This window comes from Microcebus murinus, chromosome 14, assembly GCF_040939455.1.
Source record: "Microcebus murinus isolate Inina chromosome 14, M.murinus_Inina_mat1.0, whole genome shotgun sequence".
Classification (NCBI taxonomy): Eukaryota; Metazoa; Chordata; class Mammalia; order Primates; family Cheirogaleidae; genus Microcebus; species Microcebus murinus.
Window position 1 is genome coordinate 27331695 of NC_134117.1, and position 20150 is coordinate 27351844.

Below are 20150 nucleotides of genomic sequence, written 5' to 3' on the forward strand. Positions count from 1 at the left end.
GTTCAAAAACTGAAATATGTGGCTAAGCTTATGTCCTAATTTATCCTTGGCCCAAGAAACTTAAGGAAAAGGGCAAAAACCAAATCGAGATTCAGACCTTTAAAAACATGTCTGGTGGACCTGGAGGGAAAAGAAGTGAGTGCTGTTGAAGGGTGGAACAGTGGGGCCCTAAGAGAAATGACCTATGTGCAGAAAGCATCTAGCAGGGAAAGATAAGACTTAGCAGCAGGCCTGGAGTCCTCTTTGGTTATTGCAGGCAGAACATGCCCAATGGTCCCTTCAAGCTGAGATTCCTATTCTGGTTATTTCCTGCTATGCAACCAATTACCCGAAGCTTTGGTTGTATAAAACAACCATTTATTATGCAGATGGATTGTAGGGCTCAAGAATTCCCAAAGGCACAACAGGGATGATTTGTCTCTGCTCCACAATGTCTGAAGCCTCAACTGGAAGACTTCAAAGGCTGGAATAACTCAAAAGTTGGCATCTGGAATCATCAGAAAACTTGTTCACTCACATGTCTGGCAGGTGATACCAGCTGTCAGCTGTCACCTTAGTTGGGGCTGACAGCTATAACACCTACATATGAACTGGCCATATAGCCTGGGCTTATTCCCAAGCTTCTAAAGTCAGATATCCAAGAAAGAGAACCAGGTAGAAGTTGTATCCCCTTTTCTAACCTACCCACTGAAGTCACAGGATATCACTACAACCATATTCTGTTCACTGAAGCAGTCGCCAAGACCCACAACGTTTCTAGGAAAAAAGAAATAAACTTGTTCTCTTGATGGGGGAATGGGAAGGTTCTGGAAAAGCATTTTTGGACCAGAAAATTTTTGCAGTCATTTTTGTAAAATATTATGTGCCACAGTTTCATCCTCCCTGTTTCATTTTGTAGGCCTTAGGTCATTTCCCTGACTTTTTCTTTTCTCAATTCTTTTACAAAACTCTTGTCAGATATTGCCTTAAAATGGTATATGCTAGGAGGGTTGCTCACAGATTCTCTGAGTTTAATTCACTGGATAGACTGTTCATTGGCTGCAGCAGCCTGGACCCTATTGTCAGGGCCTCCAGGAAGAGAGTCTCTCTTACTGCAGCCCAGGACATGCTAAGCATTGGCCTGCTCAGGGGAGATGAGAGCTGAGAGACTAGATCAGAGTCCTCAAATTTTAATTGTTCCAAAGTTATTTTGGCTGTTCCTGAAGTCTCTGGTGGGTAGGGAGGAGGTATCTGTGGAATTAGGGTCCAAAATGCAAAGGAGGGCAGACTAGCCAAATGTCTTTCTTGCAAGCTTCCAAAACCAGTTCAGAGATGGGCTAAGTAAAGTTTTAATGTCTGTATACCTAGAACACTCACCTAAAGCTAGAAGTGGAATCTTTGTTTCTTCTCTATTAGTAGAAATTAAGAGAAGTCCTAATGACCTACCCCTTTAGGCCCACAGTGGTAGGAAAAGGGGAGATTTCACCCCCAAATGGATCCATGTGTTAGTGGTTTGATAAATCAGTGGTAAGGCTGTTTGAATAGGAGATAGGGCACAGGATTTGAAATCGGATGGCCTAGGTTGAAGCTCAGGCTTAGCTGTGAGGTGTTGGGCCAGTCACTTAATTTCTCTGATTTTGTTTCTTCATCTGTAAAATGAAGATGCTAAGGATACTATCCTCCCTCCCTCTTACGTAGATTAAGAAAGTCACTTGAGGCCTTATTTTTGTTAATTGTTATTGAATGCTAGTTCATATGGCTGTTTTTTTACTGTTGTTCCAGTTATGTTTTTTTTAATAATAATTTCTGTGACTAGAGAAGCTTTATGCTACCTTTATCCTCAACTTGTTTTTTGCATTTTTCCCTCTTTCCTCTGTCTTTGAACCCTGGGGAATATGATAGGTGATATTTTTGGCACCTGAAAGGCAGTGACTCAATTGTTAAAAGCAGCTGTGGTTTCCAAATTTGGACTGCCACTTAGAGAAGAATTCTCAGTTTTCTGAGCAGTGGGTGAATTATCTGGTTATATGAAAATCTACATGATATGTTTGAAAGCCAAACAGAGACATGTTTAGACAACCCTCCCCTTTGGATGATCCACACACTCTTCTCCCTTCCATTAGATTGAGGATAATCATCTGTACATTGGGAGATGAGTCAAAGGAAAGAGTTGAGAATCTAACAATACAGGAAGAGTCAGATGGGAAAGTGAGAGATGTTTAGGACTCAGTGCAGATGGTATCATGTGGATACCTGGGCTGACTCCAAAACAATGACGTAAGAACCAAGAAGAACCACTTTGGCTTAAGTCATTTGGACTCTGTGATTGGTGTCTTCATCTCCTAGAGGAATCAGAGGAGGAAATAACACATTTTGATATTATTTTAAGTAATTTAATAAGCACAGGAAGGAGTTGGTGAAATCCCAGTCATAAGGGAAGTATTTCCAAAAGTACTGTCCATATGATTGCATTTTGAATACTAAATAAACTGAACAATTGGCTTTCCCAATATTTGAAAAGATTTTTCCTTCCTCCCTTCCTTCTTTTTAAAATTATTTTTAATTGACATATAATAATTGTACATATTTATGGAGTACATAAATATGTACATTATGGAGTACATGTGATAGTTTGAAACATGTATACAATGTAATGATCAAATCAGCATAATTTGCATATCTTTCACCTCAAACATTTATCCTTTCTTTATGTTAGGAGCATTCAAAATTCTCTCTTCTTGCTATTAAAAACTGTACAATGAATTATTGTTAACTATAGTTTCTCTATAGTGCAATAGAACACTGGAACTTATTCCTTTTATCTATCTATAATTTTATGTTTGTTACCCAACATCTTCCTATTTCCCCTTACACCTACCCTTCTTGGCCTCTAGGACCCACTATGAGATCAACATTTTTATCTTCCACATATGAGTGAGAACATATATGGTATTTATATTTCTATGCCTGGCTTATTTCTTTTAACATAATGTCTTCCAGGCTCATCCTGCCTCAAATGACAGGATTTCATTCCTTTTATGGCTGCATCATATTCCATTGTCTGTTTATTACCACATTTTCTTTATCCATGTCTCTACTGATGGACACTTAGGTTGATTTCATATCTTATCTATTGTAAATACTGCTACAATAAACATGGGCATGCAGATATCTCTTCAACATACTGATTTCCTTTCCTTTGGATATTTACTTAGAAGTGGGATTGCTGGATCATCTTGTAGTTCTATTTTTAGCTTTTTGAGGAGCCTCCATACTGTTTTCCATAATGGCTATCTAATTTGCATTCCCACAAATAGTGTATATACAAGAGTTTTCTTTTCTCTGTATCCTCCCTAGTATTTATTTTTTGTCTTTTTTATAATAGACATTCTAACTGCCTCCCTTCCTTCTTTCTTCCCTTCCTTCTTCCACTTATAAGCTATTTATAATGTTCTTAGTATTTTCCAGGCCCCTTAGAATAAAATAGTGAGCAAAACTAATATGACACTTGTCCTCATAGTCCTTATAGTCTAGTGGGAAAAATAGCTAATGAAACAAGCAATGATAATAAGATGTGATGGCTCCTATAATAGGGTGCTATGGGAGCCCAAAGTGGGAAGTATCCACCTTAATCTGTAAAGGAAGGGAAAACAGAAAAGTCCTTCCAGAGGAAGTGACATTTAGGCTAACACCTAAAGGATATTAGACTCCCTCTAATTAGACTCCCTAAATTAGACTCCCTCTAATTTATATAGTTATTTGTAGGATGTAATCAGAGGCTACTGGTGATAGATGTGTATGGATGGAGGAAATGGTCTGTATAGTTCATAATATGACCATGATCATTCTTTTGTTAATACCATCATTGTTTATGATTGCTTCTATTTAATAAAGATCAACTTTTTTGAGTTCTCAATAAATGCAGTGACACTATGCCACTTCTTCTAATATATCTTAGTTGCTGGACCATGGAAGTAAGGCAGAAGAATATGGAACCCTATTATAGTAATTAATAGATTTAAAAAGAAATCTTTGTTCTCAACCAACCTTCAGTTTATCCACTTATTTGAGGCTCTTAGTATGTCAAAAGGGAAGAGAATTGAAATAACAAGTTATTCTTGAGGACTGCAGAATAACTAGAATGACAATTAAAGGAAACATGCGGTCAATCATAATATTAACCTTATCTAATGAAGAAAACTGGAAAATGAAAACACATTTTACTAGGGTAAGAACAGTAATTTCACCACAAAAACAATGTTTGATTCATTCACTCATTCAACAAAGTTGAGTGCTTCTTTCAATGTGCTAGTGCCTACGATAGGGCCTATCACTTAGCAGGTGCCCAATAAATGTTAGAAGGAGGAGGTAGATGGGAGGGTCAAGTGAATGAGCACAGTGAAATAGTAGAAGTACAAAAGAAGTAATGTCTTATTTCATTCACATTTATACATGCTGCCTTGATGTTCACATTGCAGAAGAATCCTATCTGCTGCTAACTTGTAGCACAATGATGAATAGATAGAAATTAATTTAGACAGCCCTATGGGCTATGCCTACATATAGGCATCATAGGAGAGTATCTTTTGTGTATGTGATTTGGGGTGAAGGAAAGGTTTCTTTGTGGCCCCAAAAAACATTTCAGTCTATTTATAATGCCAGATATTTCATTTTAGTAAATAATCTTTCGTTCTACATTAGGATGATGCAAAATATGAACAATATGGGAAGAGGTAAACTACTGGTTTAAATTCACACTAAAGTGTTAATGTCAAGTAGATGATCCTTTCCCAAGAGCAGGTTTTGATGGAGGGGAAGAGAAACATAGGTCAAGGAAATGCAGTTGACCCTTAAACAACACAAGGGTTAGGGGCACTGACTACTCTTTTCAGTCAAAAATCTGTGTATAGCTTTTGACTCCCTAAAATCTTAACTGTTAATAGCCTACTGTTTGGGCAGAAGCCTTATGGATAATATAAACAGTTAACACATATTTTGTATGTTATATGTATTATATACTATATTCTTACAATAAAGTAAGCCAGAGAAAAGAAAAAGTTATTAAGAAAATCATAAGGAAGTGAAAATATATTTACTATTCATTAAGTGGACGTGAGTTGTCATAAAGATCTTCATCCTTGTCATCTTCACTTTGAGTCGGCTGAGGAGGAAGAAGAGGAGAGGCTGGTCTTGCTGTCTAAGGGGTGGCAGAGGCAGAAGAGGTGGAGGGGGTGGAAAGGAAAGCAAGAGAGGCAGGCACACTTGGTGTAACTTTTATTGAAAAAAACCTGCAAGTAAGTGGACTCGAGCAATTCAAACCCATGTTGTTCAAAGATACTTTACTCAAAGGAGACAGAGGACCCCAAATACAAACTATACCACATTAATATCTTGGGATGACATCCATGGATGATTCTAAGTTTTGTGGGGCCTGAGGGTTACACAATGGGGACCTTTTTAAGAAAAGGAAAACAAAGCAAATTTGTAAATTTTAGAAATAATCTGACCATATGAACCCATAAGTAGGGCCTTCCCAGGACATTGGTAGATGCCTATGAAAGCAGGAAGTTGGAAGTTTAAGCTCCGTGAACTTCCTAATAAATTAGCCTTTGTGACCTCACTTGGCTATGCATCTGCAAGTGGGAAAATATGACCTCAGGGAAACATTTGGCTCTTTTCCTTCATATATAAGACTAATAATATTATAGGGGGAAATTTAGTGTGAAAGATATGTTTATCACAAAAGAGTGCCACAGTTTCAATCATTGTAATTCCATGAACCTTGATTTCTTTGATTCTTAGATATAAATATTTCCTTGAATCTTAGACACAAATAATTATAAAATGCACCATCAATTTAATAACAGCTGGGAAGGCTGAGAGTAAACAGCAGGCAAGTTTCATTTGATACTGATTATGAATAACATTCTGATTTCAAAGGCATTAAACTGTGAAAAATACATCATGAACTTATAAACATACATTAATTATATTATCTTTTGAGTTACAAATACCATTTATTGAGTGTATTATATATTCTTAATCCATCAAAGAAGCCAGTAATTTGCACAAGGCCACAGAGCTTGCTATGTAGTAAAATTAGAATTTAAACTGAGGCCCACCTAACTCCAAAACTTGCACTCTCGTCCATTACACTATTCTGCATCTCCCACACTTATTAACTAACCACTTATTTTGTAACCTACATAATACTTACATTCCTAACCACCCAGGATCAGGAAAGCTTTCAAAGAACACTGAATGTTCTTGGTGAAAGAACACCAATTTGCTCCCACAATCATATGATAATTTGGGGTGGGTGTTTTAGAAGTGAGGGTGGAATGAAAATTAGGTATCATGGTATTAGGCAAGTGATAGTGGAAGAGAACAGGCTTTTTGAGATCTGATTTGCATTCACCTACTGGACTCCATTCATGTTTCATCTGCATAGGCTCTTGGTTAACATATAGTGAGGTCCTATTATGTACAAGGCAATGACAATGTGAAGAAGGCATAGGAACAAATTGCTATTCCTTTTTTGTTCTGGGGCAAAAACTTCTTCAGGAGGAAGAGGCAATATTGGGGTGATCTTTCAGTGTTTCAACATGGAAGCGGGAAGATTATAGGATTTGTCCTGAGCAGTAATAAAATTACTACTGAGGCTGGTGGAGCCTATGACTTGTAAGTTGGTAAAATATCCAGTAAGCGTGAGAGATTGGTTAGTCACAGAAAAGAACTGAGAAAGGGAAGAAGTATGATTTATGTGCAAGTACCTGCTCTCCAATCTATCTCTCCACTACCACCATCCTTGAATGTAGCCATTGCTTTGGGACTCTGTGAAACTTTCTTATGTTCTTACATATGATCACAATTTCTTTACCTTCCCAGTAACTTTATCTTTTTTGTGCATGTTCTTTTTAATTTTGTGTTTTGTTGCAATTACATTGAATTGCTTTTTTGTGGTTTGAGATAACAGGTGCAGAGAATGCAATTTTAAATCCTAAAAATGTCACAGAAACAAAGCCACAAATTAAAAATTGATCTGATACTAAAAGAAAATGGGCAAATATGGCACTCCAGAACAGGGAGATGATAAAAAGAAATTATACAGAAAAAGATTAATGAAATTGACAGGAAGTACATTAGACAGAAGAAATAAATCAAGAGGAGTATGATGTGATATTGGAATGACTAAGCTCCGAATAGCCCAGCTTGTCTAACCTAAGAAGGACATGTTAAATATGGTGGCAGCTTGTAGGTTTCCTCAAAGAGGAGAATTCAATTAGAAAGTGAACAGAGCCCTGAACTGGAACTGTGAGGATTTGGTGTTTGCCCTTGTGATCTTGAGGTTTTTAGTTATATTCTCTAAAAGTTAGCCTTTTCATTAGTGAAATATTATCTCTCTCATTTGTTTAGTAAGTATTTAAGCAAAGTAATTTTCAAGCATTCTATAGGGCAGGCAAAAAGGAAAAAAATGGAAAATTATAATTCAGTATATTAAGGTCAAGGTCAGAGATAGATTCAAAGAACTTTGAAACCTAGAGGAGAGAAGAATTAACTTTGAGGAAAGTTTCACAGAGGAAACAACATTTGAAATAAGCTTTGAGAAAAATATCAGACAACATGAACAAGGGGTGAGTAGGGGAAAAGGTAATCAGTAAAAAATAAAACAACATTGTGTAGTTGAAAAGTGGTGAGTCCATTCTGTGTGATGAGCCATAGGTCTTGTAGGAAGGGATGGGAGAAAAGGTAGCTAACAGTAGTTATGCAGGGCCTTAGAGAGCAATTTAAATAAAGTAGTATGCATCTTATCCTGTGGCCCAGAGGTTCTCGACTTTATTCTACAATGTCTAATATACTCCCATGGATAAATAGATAAATAGACTGTGGATTATGTGCAATTACTGACTCCTTAGCTTTTTCCCCAGTTAAGGAAACATTTCAGAATTTTGGTGAAATATTATTATGACAACTTTGAAGCCACCCTTTTTATTTTTAAGTAAGTTATTCCTAAATCACTGCTTTCAGTGTTATTGGAACAAGTTACTTCTAGCATATCTCCACACTGATCAAACAGACCTCTCTGTGAGCATGAATGATGGAGTACTCCTGCTGGCAGTGGGGAACTTTTGAAGGTTCTTAAGCTGAGAAGGATTTGTCAAGTTAGCAAATGGCAGCAGTGTGAGGATGGACTAGAGGAGGAAGAGATTAGAAGCAGGAAGACCAAGAACAAATAAGATCCAGAACTCAGGAAGGAGAAGTGAAGAAGGAGAGAACAGAGTCAATATGATCCTCTCCTTTTCTAATATAGCAGGTATACCTAGAGTCAAAACACACACAAGAAGGATGGAAAGAAACATAGGAACAGTACTGAGCTCTCACCTTGATCACTTACAAATACAGTAAGGAATAAAGACTGCAGAGGCAAGAGTATATCCCTAAAAAGAGCTCTGTGGATAGGTAAGTTTCAAGAAGCTTCCTCAAGCTACTCAGCGCTTTGTAACCAACTATATAGAGGACCAGTTTGGGTTACTTAAAGAGCTACTGCTCTTCCTGAAATCCTGGGGAAGTTTGATTTCCAAGTAGATGAGATGCTTGAATTAATAGACTCCAGCTTCTTACAGAGGGTGGGCCTCCTGCCAGGGCTGATTAGCCCAGCTGGCCTGTCCACTATTCCTGTTTTATTGCTTCCTTTCTCATTAAGGAAGGTGTTGGGTTTGGATAACCATAAACAACATGTCTGCTGCTGCAAGGCTACCATCACTTGCACAGCCAGTGGCTGAAGCCAGTCTCTCTGGAGTCTTTTTAAAAGACTTAGATCACAGTTCTGGAGACAGGATATCAAGGAAATACAGGAAGAGGAAGCCCAGGTTTGAAAATGTGCCACATAAATGGTTATTGTTTAATTTTTACTCTTTTTTTCTTTTTTAAAAACTAAAAGTGATATGGAAAATAAAACAAAAAAATCTGAGTTTCTCTCTCTGTCTATCTACATTTCCCTATCTCTCTCTATCTCTTCTCTATTACCCCTCCTCCTTCATCTTATCCACATGAAACAATCCTGATAGTCCCCAACCCTGAAATGTGAGGGAAGGAGCTTTCTCTTCCTACAATTCTGCCTCTAGCAGGCCCAGGGTTTCTGAGCAGCCACTGGCCACTTACCGAGCTGTTCTGTGGGTGCCTCAAAGGTCCCTTGACCACATGGGACCAAGGGCTGAGTCTACTTGAGAACAAAAGAACTGCTGAAAGGCAGCCAACCATTCAGCTTCCCTCTATGCGTACTTAAGTAATCTCAGCATTTATATTAATACTTCGCCCTCTCGAGACAACGTATCCCTTAAAATAACCTTCATTGGCACATCATTTCTCACCAGGAACTGTACCCTTTTTCCTTCCAAAGTACTCCAATTTTCTCTCTTCCAGCACAGGGAGAATCATATTTACTCAGAAAACCACAGTGTTGAACTATAGCCCTTGGTTTCTTAGAGTTTCACTTTCTAAGGGAATTTTGCAGCTGGTTCCATCTGCTTTTCCTGATTTTTTTTCTCTCCTCTTCTGCCCATGCTGATTTCCTCCCCAGGTCCAGCCAGCACCCAGCTCAGTGTCCGTCCCTCCACCACACTTCACCGTGATGGGCTTCTCTGTGCAGGGAAGACCAGCTCATCAAGCCTCCCCCTATGTCCCAAACCGTAAATGCTCAGAAAATATTTGTTGACCTGTACCAACTACTCCTAGAACCTTTAATGCATTCTGGGAATATTTCCCCCACAAAACATTTCATATAACTGATTTAGGAATTTTATCAAAGCTCTCCCTTACTGAATGCTTTTTGTTCATGTGGCTTGACAAGAATTGCCCCTTTCCTAGGAATGAACAAATGAACTACTCTGAATGATAATTATGTTTATGTGAATTATCCATGTGCTTTTGAATTCTAAACTGGCCTTTCCTGCTGCTTAGCATGCATCTGAGCTATTACCTATCACCACCAGTGGTGTGTCTGAAGGAAAAGCGACAAACTCTAATGTCATTCATCCAAACACAATCTCCTGTGCCTTGGACAAGAAGAGTAGTCACTTTGGTCTACACTTCTAAGTGCTTATTCTATGCCAGACGCTATTTCAAGTGCTTTGCAAATATTAAGTAATTTACATATCATAAAATCCTCTGAGACAGATATTATTATTATTCTAATTTGTCAGCTGAGGAAATTGAAACACAGAGAGGTAATGTAACACACTCAGGGTCACGCAGTGAGTGCATGATAGAACCAGCATCAAATGCAGGCCACCTGTCTCGAGTGTCCATGCCCCTAGCCTCTACTCTGTGTGACCACCAATAACAATGATTTTTAGATTGTTTGCTTTAAAATCTTCCTGCAAGTCAAAAAAGAATTCAGATTAACTTTTATTTACACAGAGTCAATGTCCTTGCAGGGTCCTCTGTACACAGTGTTTTATAAACCCCACCATTTTCTGGAATCAAGTACTCATTTAAAGGAGCTAGACTTTGAACTCCCTTTGAAATATAATCATCTCATACAAATTGCCCCTCCAAGTTGAGCATGCCACCCTCCAACTACATACAGTAGGTCTTTGAGTAATGTCATTTCATTCAATGGCATTTCATTATACATTGATGAGAAAAAAAATCAATCCCCAGCTGGAGCCACTATTTGCGTGGGTTTTCTCTGGGTACTCTGGTTTCCTCTCACATCCCAAAGATGTGCACATTAGGCTACCTGGTGTATCTAAATGGTCCCAGTCTGAGTGAGTGTGGGTGTGTGTGAGTGTGCCCTGTGAGGGAATGGTGTCCTGTCCAGGGCTGCTTCCTGCCTTGCTCCCTTGGCCTCCAGGATAGGCTCTGGCTACCTGTGACCCTGAAGTGGAATAAGCAGGCTGGAAAATGAATGAATGAATATAAATTATTGCAAAATAAAAATCTGTAAAGTCTACGATAATGATACAAATGCACAATAAACAATGCAGTACTGAAGAGCTCAGCGAGGCCACCATAATTGATATTGTTTGTTTTCAAGTTGCCTTATGGTAGGAGGTGCTTCTTACAACGTTCACTTTTCCAACACTGATTCCTTGATTTAACCCACCAGCTCTAGGACTGCTATCACTCACTGATTCACAAAAAAATTGGGAAAATAATTTTCTTGTTTTAAATTAATCTTTCTTAAATGTATAGCTCACACTTATTTTAATGCTTAATATTAAAAATGATTTGTGTCTTTATTTAGAAATTCAGTGATGTTTTGTGATAGCATATGCCAGAAGAACTTAACTTTTTATATCAATCAGCCTACAGTAAAATTGGTTTTGTTATATGTTCTTTTGCTCAAAGTTGCAGTTTCCAAGAACCTATTGATGACCTTAAGTGAGGACTTATTGTACTTACAGCAAATATTCTAAAGGGATAAATGATGGAAACACATGATTGTCTTCTTATTTTTAATATTAGAACATTATAATGAGCTTGATACCTCAAAAAATCCTTCTGGTATCCAAATCACATTGGACGGTAATTGGCCTTTACCACTTCTGAGGCTATTGGATTCCATATATAAAGCACCTATTAAGCAAAGCGGGATTTCCCTTTTTTCTCTCTGAAATCAATGAGAAGACCCCCAGGCCTGATATCCTGGGATTTACCAAACATATGTTGCTCTTATCTAAATCTTTCATATTGTTACAGGTTTTCATTATATGCCTTTATTTTTCCTGATCTCTGAACTTGGGTTTTTTTGTTTGTTTGGGGTTTTGGGGTTTTTTTGTAATAACACTGGGAAGAGAACTTTATTGCCCAATAAATATTTGTCCCAGGTATGCCATAAAGCATAGTTATGAAGGCAAAAATGTTCCCTAAATTGTCTGTTTTCCACAATCGTGTTCCTATTTTTCAACATTTAAAGTGATAAAGTTTATATTATTCCTCTTTGTTTGTATCTCTGTTCATAACAAACACAGATATGTCTTGCTAAAATCCAAATGATTTTACTTCCCTAGGACTTTTTTTTTAAATTTCAGAGTACTGTGGGGGTACAAATGCTTTGTTTACATAAATTGCCTTTGCACTGCCCAAGTCATAGCTACAAGTGTGCCCATCCCCCAGACAGCGTACCCTACATCTGTTAGGTGTGAATTTACCCATTCCCCCTCCCCCCTTCCACCTGCCCGACAACCTATAAATGTTACTTCCCATATGCGCACATTAGTGTTGATTGATTACTACCAATTTGATGGTGAGTACATGTGGTGTTTATTTTTCCATTTCTGTGATATTTCACTTAGAATGGACTCCAGCTCCCTCCAGGATAATACAATAGGAATTCCCTATTTTTAATGGCTGAGTAGTACTCCATGTTATACATATACCGCATTTTGTTAACTCATGTATTGATGGGCACTTGGGTTGTTTCTACATCTTTGAAATTGTGAATTTTGCTGCTATAAACATTCTAGTGCAGATGTCCTTTTTATAGAATGTCATTTTTTCCTCTGGGTAGTTGCCCAGTAATGGGATTGCTGGATCAAATGGTAGTTCTACTTTTAGTTCTTTGAGGTATCTCCATACTACTTTCAATAGAGGTTGTACTAGTTTGCTATTGGCATGTTGCTTCCAGTTCTTTGATCAGTATAGTTCCTTTTCTTAGGTCATATAAATTCCTTAAAAAATGGCAGTTTACTGTGAGCTTGTGCAAAGCATGATTGTGTTAACGTCTTTGTCTGACTAGAGCACCACAAACTCCTTATAAGCACTTACTCTGTACCAGGCACGCTACTAGTAAGTATATACAAAAGCAAATAAAACAGGATTCCCTGCCCTCAAAGAGCTAATCGTTCAGGGTTTGAAGGAAATTTCCCAGATTTCTTACTTTGATCAAAAATGGTAGTTTGGAATCCTATCACCAAACTGTAAGAATATTTGGCACTAGTTCCTCTGAATTCATTCATCAGCTTAGAAAGACTCACATAAATGTTCATCTGCTAGGTCTATGCCCCTTCCTACTAGCTCTCAGAATCTGCCTGTGATTGGCCTAATGTTATGTATCCTTTGATAAAGCAAAGATCCTTAGCATAGTCCCATCAGATATTATTTCCTCTTATAGATGAGGAAATTGAAGCTCAAAGTGATCACAGAAAAAAACAGAACTTTAATTTGTATATTATTTTGTAATTTTCCATATATATATATATATATATATATATATATATATATAGCAGCTACAATGATCTTTAGGTAAGTCAGATCAGATCATTCTCTTACTTAAATACCTCCAATAGCTTTCCATCACACTCAGAAGAAAAACACCCCTTCTTTCTTCTCTGACTTCATTTTAAAAAATCTTTCATTCCCTTACTTACTATACTCCATTTGGTCTTTTGGTTTTGCAAACAACAGACCTGTTTCCACCTCAGGTGCTCTTGCTGTGCTGTTCCTCCAGATCCATTAAGGGGCTAGCTCCTTCTTCAATCAGGTCTCAGCCCAGCTACCACCTTCCAGAGGAGCCCTCCTTGACCACTGTTTATAGTGTTGACCTTCCTCTCCTGCCTAGTCCATTTCTAGCATATTGCTCTGTTTCATTTTCTTCCTAGCCCTTATTATTATCTAGATTTCTTTTATTTGTTTACGTTTTTATTTTCAGTCTCCTTCCCTTGACTAAAATGTAAGCCAACAAGATCAGAGACTTGTTCTGTTTCATTGCTGTAGACCTGCCCCTAGAACTCTGCTTGGCCTATACCAGGTGCTCAATAAATATTGTTGAATGAATGAGCTAATGCATTTGATGATGCCTTAATGTTTTTGGATGGAAATTTTTCTAACTTCATTTTTATATATTCTCTTTTTCCTCCAACCCATATATTTGTTTCTGAGATTACCAGCTCTGAGCTATATTTAACTTTCTTGGTCTCCCATACTTGTTGTTTATATAATTTTAACTTCCATAATAAAACATACTTTGGGGTAATAGCCAAGGGGATCTGCATCAGTGTTATGAGATACTAATACATTTTAGCATTTTATTTAGAAGGAACTTAAAGTTCATCTACACCAAATCTAAATTGAAGTCCAAGATAATGACTTCTAAAAGTCTCATAATTAGCCTGTGGTAGAACCCAGAATTTCTAGGGCCCATTTCTATTTCCATGTTATAGTTATTTGCCTACTTAGACTCTGCCTCTCCTTTTATTAATGTATTCTTTTATATATATTTATTTACTGGGCTATAATTCACATACCATAAAATTTACCCTTTAAAAGTATAAAATTTGGTGGTTTTTAAATATATTCACAGAATTTTGAAATCAAATCAATCCCAATGATTTAATGTTAAAACACCCCAAAAGAAACCCCATACTCACTAGTAGTCACACAAATATATTACTCATCTCGCTCTAGTTAGTCATAAAGGAGGCACATAGTTTATCATGTGCACAGATATTTTTCTAGCACTATTAGTTTAAGGGAAATCATAGATGTAAGTCCTATAATTTCACCACACAGCTCTGTCTTTTCACCACTAAAGGTTTTTTTTTTTTGTTTGTTTGTTTTGGTTTTTTTTGCTTCACTTATTTATATGATTTCCAGCTTCCCTTGAGTTGGGCATTTGGAGCAGTGTTGAAAAGGGTGTGAGGACTATCTTGTGGTGTCCTCACATGACCGTTCTCTGTGTACTAAAGTGAATTTTTGTTTAATCTTTAACAACAAGCCAGTTTGACCCCCACCATTAATTATCAGGATTTTTCTTCCATTCTTGATCACAGTTCTCACTTTCATGTCAAACTTGTATAATTTTTTTTCACAACTTGATTTCTGAAAGAGTCAATAACTTTGCTGACCCTGATTTAAAAATAGGTTCCAAATAATGCAAATTCTCTAGTGAATGAGAGGAGAGAGGGCAGAGAGCAACACCTAGGTAAAAATGAAAAGAGGAATGTGATTGTTTGTTGATGTATACCCATGGGTTTTCCCAATTTTTTTTTCATTTTTGGGGGACCTCAGAGAATTAAATTAAAATCATACTCCTAAACTCACAGCAAACTATTATCATCAGTTCGTGAAAGGTCCTGTTTTTATTTTAATTTTTACCTCCCTCTTATACATTCCTTCCTTATGTATTTGATATGTCCTTATATGTCTTTGATATATGTCCTTTGATAATGTCTTTATAGGGTATTTAGTGTTGTTGGGTGTGAATGAGTAATTAATATTGTGCCATAAATCTCATTCTATTTCTTTTTTTCAAAAAATAAAACTACTAACCTTTTAAAGCCTATTCATGTTACTGGATTTACATTGAATTTATTGTTTCAACTGCTGTATAGTATTTTATAGTATGTATTCACCACATTTTATTTTTCCATTCCTCTAGCAATGGACACCCACTACAAACAGTGACATAGTGAATGTTCTCAAACTTGCCTCCTTAGAGACCAAAGGAAGAATTGCTTTAGTGTGTATGTCTAAGAGAGGAATTGGTGGGCCGTAAGACTTAAAAGAACTATTTTCTTTATTGCAGCCCCTTTTGTGCATAGCTGGCATCCTGTCAGTCCCACCTCCTACTCTAGCCATTGTTGCAGAGGCCGGAGCTAGGCCAGTTACATAGGCCACAACCAACTCGGTGGTAAAGTAGTGTAGTATAGTACCTCACCTCTCATTTCCTGCTCTGGGACTTCTCTGAGGCAGAGATATGGAACACTCAGATATGGAACTCAGATATGGAACACTGCTTGGCACTCAGGCTTGCACGTGAAATGCGGTAGAAGAGGAAGGGATTTACGGTCACAAGGCTACTTTTGACCTTTGGAGAATGTGAGCCGAGGATAAGTGCTTCTCATTGTATCCCTTTGGAGGACAGTTCTAAGACAGTTTATAAGGTTCTTAGCAAGATCCCTGTGAGACGAATACAAGTTGCCAACATTTGTTGCTAATATGAAAACACATCCTTGCATTGGTTTTCCCTTCTTCCCTATTTCAGTCCCCTACTTCCTCATTCCTGCTCCTTGTTATTATTCCTCAAATGAACTACTTGTAGATAAGCCTTTGACTCAGGCTCTGCTTTCAGGGGCTATTCAGCAGACAATAGTGCCCCTAAACACTGCCAGAGTGCTTTCCAGATTGCCTGCACCATGAGCCGGATAGTTTGTGTGCATCAGGGACTGTGCCATGTCAGAACTTCAGAGGGCCACCTTTGACAAGAAGCTTTGCCTATATTTGGAAGGCAGACAGCTGTAGTTGCTCCTTTTGTGGGACTTGGCACCTGTGGGTCAGTGACTTTTCTTTTTATACTTATTGTAATTATTTTCAAAATTTAGTTGCAATATACATGTCCTGGTAATTATAAAATACCTCTCCCAAACATCACTCTCTAGTTTATTGTGACTTATGACTTTTGATGCATGGACATTATACATATTGTAGATGTGCCATAACAACATGCTGAAAATAATTGCTTTTCAATACTTGTTAATATGGAAACATAATGTGATTTATATTTTCTAGGGAAGGGCGTTGCAGTCATCTCATGTCCCAGAATATGCACTTGTTCTGTCATGTTGTCACTTAGGTTTACTTACAGAAAAAAATGATAATTCCTTTGAGTGGACATGTGTCAATGTTAATACTTTTTGATGTGTGTTTCGACTTACTGTACTGGATGCATTTTCCTGAAAAAAGCACAAGTCATGGCCACCCAGTAGCAGGGAATCAGAAAAGCTTCCTTAAGGGAATGTGGGTTGCTTCTCATTTGGGAATAGCTTTTAAAATGTCATTATCCCCTTCTGCTCTTGTTGTGTGAACAGGTGGTTAATACATACACTCCGGGAAAGAAGATTTGGCTTGAAGGTGTGGTGACCACCTCAGCTGGAGGCACAAACAATCTGTCAGACTCCTATGCTGCAGGATTCTTGTGAGTAACACTTGTGATTTTCCCGCTAGGGATTTTCAGGAGAAAAGGGACAGTGAAACTCTGACACTGTTCATTATTCTACCCATTGCAGGTGACATTTGTTTTCCATTGAAAGTTCTTCATCCGTGCATTTGGGTGTGTCTTTAACCATTCAACAAACGGTGATCAGTGCCTTCTCTAGATACTAAAGTGTCAGGCACATGTACCACAGCAAAGATAATAGTAGTAGTAGTAACTGTAACAATAATAGTAATAAGAGCTTTATTCAATGTCTACAGTTTAAGACATAGTACAAACAATATACATTTTCTCTTCTAATTTTCACTGTAGTCCTGGGAGGTAGGTAACAATAAGGCATGGTTTTTACCCTCTACAAACATATTATTGGAGGAACTGTAGGTGATTACTACATTGTAAAGCTGTGGGAGATTAGTGTCATAATAATACTTTTAAGTATAAAGTGCTTAACATGTGCCAAGTACTGTCTTTATATTAACATAATAATTAAAAAAACAGTGGCATTGATACTATTGTTTTTATAACAACTCAGTGAAACAGATGCTATTATTATCCCTATTTTACTGATGAGGAAACTGAAAGACAGTTGAAGTAACTTACCCAAGATCAGTCATTTAGTTATTGGCAGAGCTTGGGCTCAAACCCAGGCAGTCTGCTCCAGAGTTTAGCCTCTTTCCTGCTGCAGTAGACCACCTTACTTTCTGACTTGTGTGATCTGTCTGCTAAAGGACATTGACAGATATGCAATGGAATAAAGAATTTCTCTGTCTGGGAATATCAGGAAGGGCTTCATGGGGGAAGTGGTATTTTAGTGGGACATAGAAGAATGACTCTAATTTCTATCGGTAGAGAGTGGTGGTGATAGCAAGGAGGAACATTCTAGTCCAAAGAAATATTATGAGCAAAGGCACAGAGGAAAGAGGAATTATTAATGTGACTAAAGCCTTGTTATCTACAGGGATGTAATGAGTGCTGAGACTAGGGGGGGGTTACCACCAAATCACAGAAGGTCTAGAAAACCAGTAAAGGAAATGAGGCCCTGTTCTACACTCACGAAAAGCCATTGAAGATTTTGGAGGAGGAAAGAGAGAGGGATCTGTATTTTAACACTTTGGCTTTGGTAATAGTATGCACAAGAGTTTGGAAGGGATGGGAAAATGAATTTGAAGGCTACTGCCATCATTTGAAGAATGACTTTAAATCCAGAAGCTAAAGGGCCTCTGACTGGCATGCACTGTCATGTGGCAGGGACAAACCCCTCAGGACCACTTACTAACAATAGTGACTTGTTCCTGGTCCAGTACAGTCCTGTGGTCTTGGCTTTTTAGTTGAGCAGTATCCTCCTAAGAACTGTACAGCTTTGCCTTCAGCTTTGTGTTTTGCTACTAACAACTGTTCCTAATTATACAGATGTCATGTCCTTCTGTTAAGGCAGCTTCTTTAATACATTTGTGAAGGACAAATCAGACAAGTCAAGTAGATTCCCTTTACAGATGAAATTCTGACAAATATAGATAAAGGTAATATCAGTATAATTCATGGTGATACCTTGATCTTCTATTTCTGTGTGCTCAGCATCTAACATTGTGTAACACAGAGTTGTTGTCCAATAAGCATGGTTCAAATGAATGAAATGGAATGAGTCAGCATTTGGTACAGTACTGCTGAGAGTCTTCTTTCAAAAATACGCTCCCCATAGGTTTGATATGAGCCCTGTTGCAAGGGTGAGAAAACAGGTTGGCAGTCAGTACTATGGGGGCCCCTTGGAATCAGCAGAGGAACAGCTGAGGAATGTGCCACCACAAAAGGACTGCACTGCAGGGCCCAGCAAGCAGCCCACTTATCCTGAGTGTTTTTGCAAACATTCTGCCCTTCAGGGAATGATGTGAAATAAGAAATACCACAGACCTTCATGGAAGCACCAGACACCTGCCTTTTCGTGATCGTCAGACAAACATCCATAGATCTCTACAGTCACTTTGCAGAACACAGACAGACATAGCTGTTTAGATTTGGGTTGTAGTTCATATATCTGATGCTTGGTTGACACAGATCAGATAAAAACTAGTTTATTCTGCTCCTGGTCTCTCTTACCTCTTTGTTAGCCTTTTGGTCTCAACTCTCCTGGCAGCACCCAGCCATGTGCCCTTTGAGTCTCATTCTCCTACAGGCATAAATTGATTCCTCAAAGGAAAAAAAGTAAAGCATTCTAGGAAGTTCTAGGAGGCTAGCAAGAAATTGAAAAGAAGGCATTTTTCTGGCCTTTTTTCAATATATCTTATGAGTTCACCAGGACACATACACATGAAAACATGAGTCAGAATTCTTTGCTACCAAGTATTAAAGAGTAATGTTTCCCCATCAGATATTTGAGATTCTTTGGTGCACTACTAATACGCTTGGCATGCTGCTGAGTCTCCAGCACCTAGTTAGTGTCTGGCACATAGTAAATGTTCAATAAACTTTTGTGGAATGGTAAATAATGATAGGGCAGCAGCCTTGGTGAAATATTCCAGTCATTTTACCAACTTTCTCTACCTGAGCATAGAAGTGAGCTTTGTGAGACATTTATTTCCCCTTCCCAGGAGCTTTTTATTGCAGGAGGAAGATGAAGATAACTTTAGTACTACCCATTCCACTCTGAGAGCCTGGGGAAGCAGTGGTACTGGCCATAGTCATTTTTGAATGACTGGATCCTGGATGTGCATATAGGGATATGGAATTGAAGAGAAGGATGCATATTCTTCCCTTTCATTTTAGAGTTTCTTCAAAAACTCCCCATACATTAGTGAAAAAAATCAGGTTTACTAATTAACATTTTTCTGTTATGTGTATATTCTATGCAGGTCACTATGCTAGGCTCTGGAGAGGTAAAGTGGGAATTTGATACTGATCTTTTAGATGTGTATACACAGGCATTTATATACCCAATGCTTTATCAATGACTTACATGATCACACAAGCATTTTTGTATGTCTTCTCAATGCTGAGAATAATGTCTAGCATTTACAGCTCATTCATTAATGTTATTGGCCAGGTGCAGTTGCTTGAACCCAGCAGTTTGAGACCAGCCTGGGCAATATAGCGAGATCCCATCACCACACAAAAAAATTTAACAATTGGCCAATCTTGGTGGGTCCCACCTGTAGTCCCAGCTACTTGGGTGGCTGAGGCAGCAAGATTTTTTGGGCCCAGGAGTTCTAGACCACAGTGAGCTATGATTGTGCCACTGCTC

At 38.0% G+C, this 20150-nt stretch overlaps 1 protein-coding gene across 1 annotated transcript in view; it reads left to right on the forward strand.

The window, feature by feature from the left end:
- Nucleotides 1-20150, forward strand: part of HPSE2 (heparanase 2 (inactive)) — a 244753-nt gene that overhangs the window by 92996 nt on the left and 131607 nt on the right. Inside the window, exon 6 of the mRNA XM_076009652.1 lies at nucleotides 16791-16897. Coding sequence (XP_075865767.1) covers nucleotides 16791-16897 — 107 coding nt within the window. The remainder of the gene's footprint in view (nucleotides 1-16790; nucleotides 16898-20150) is intronic.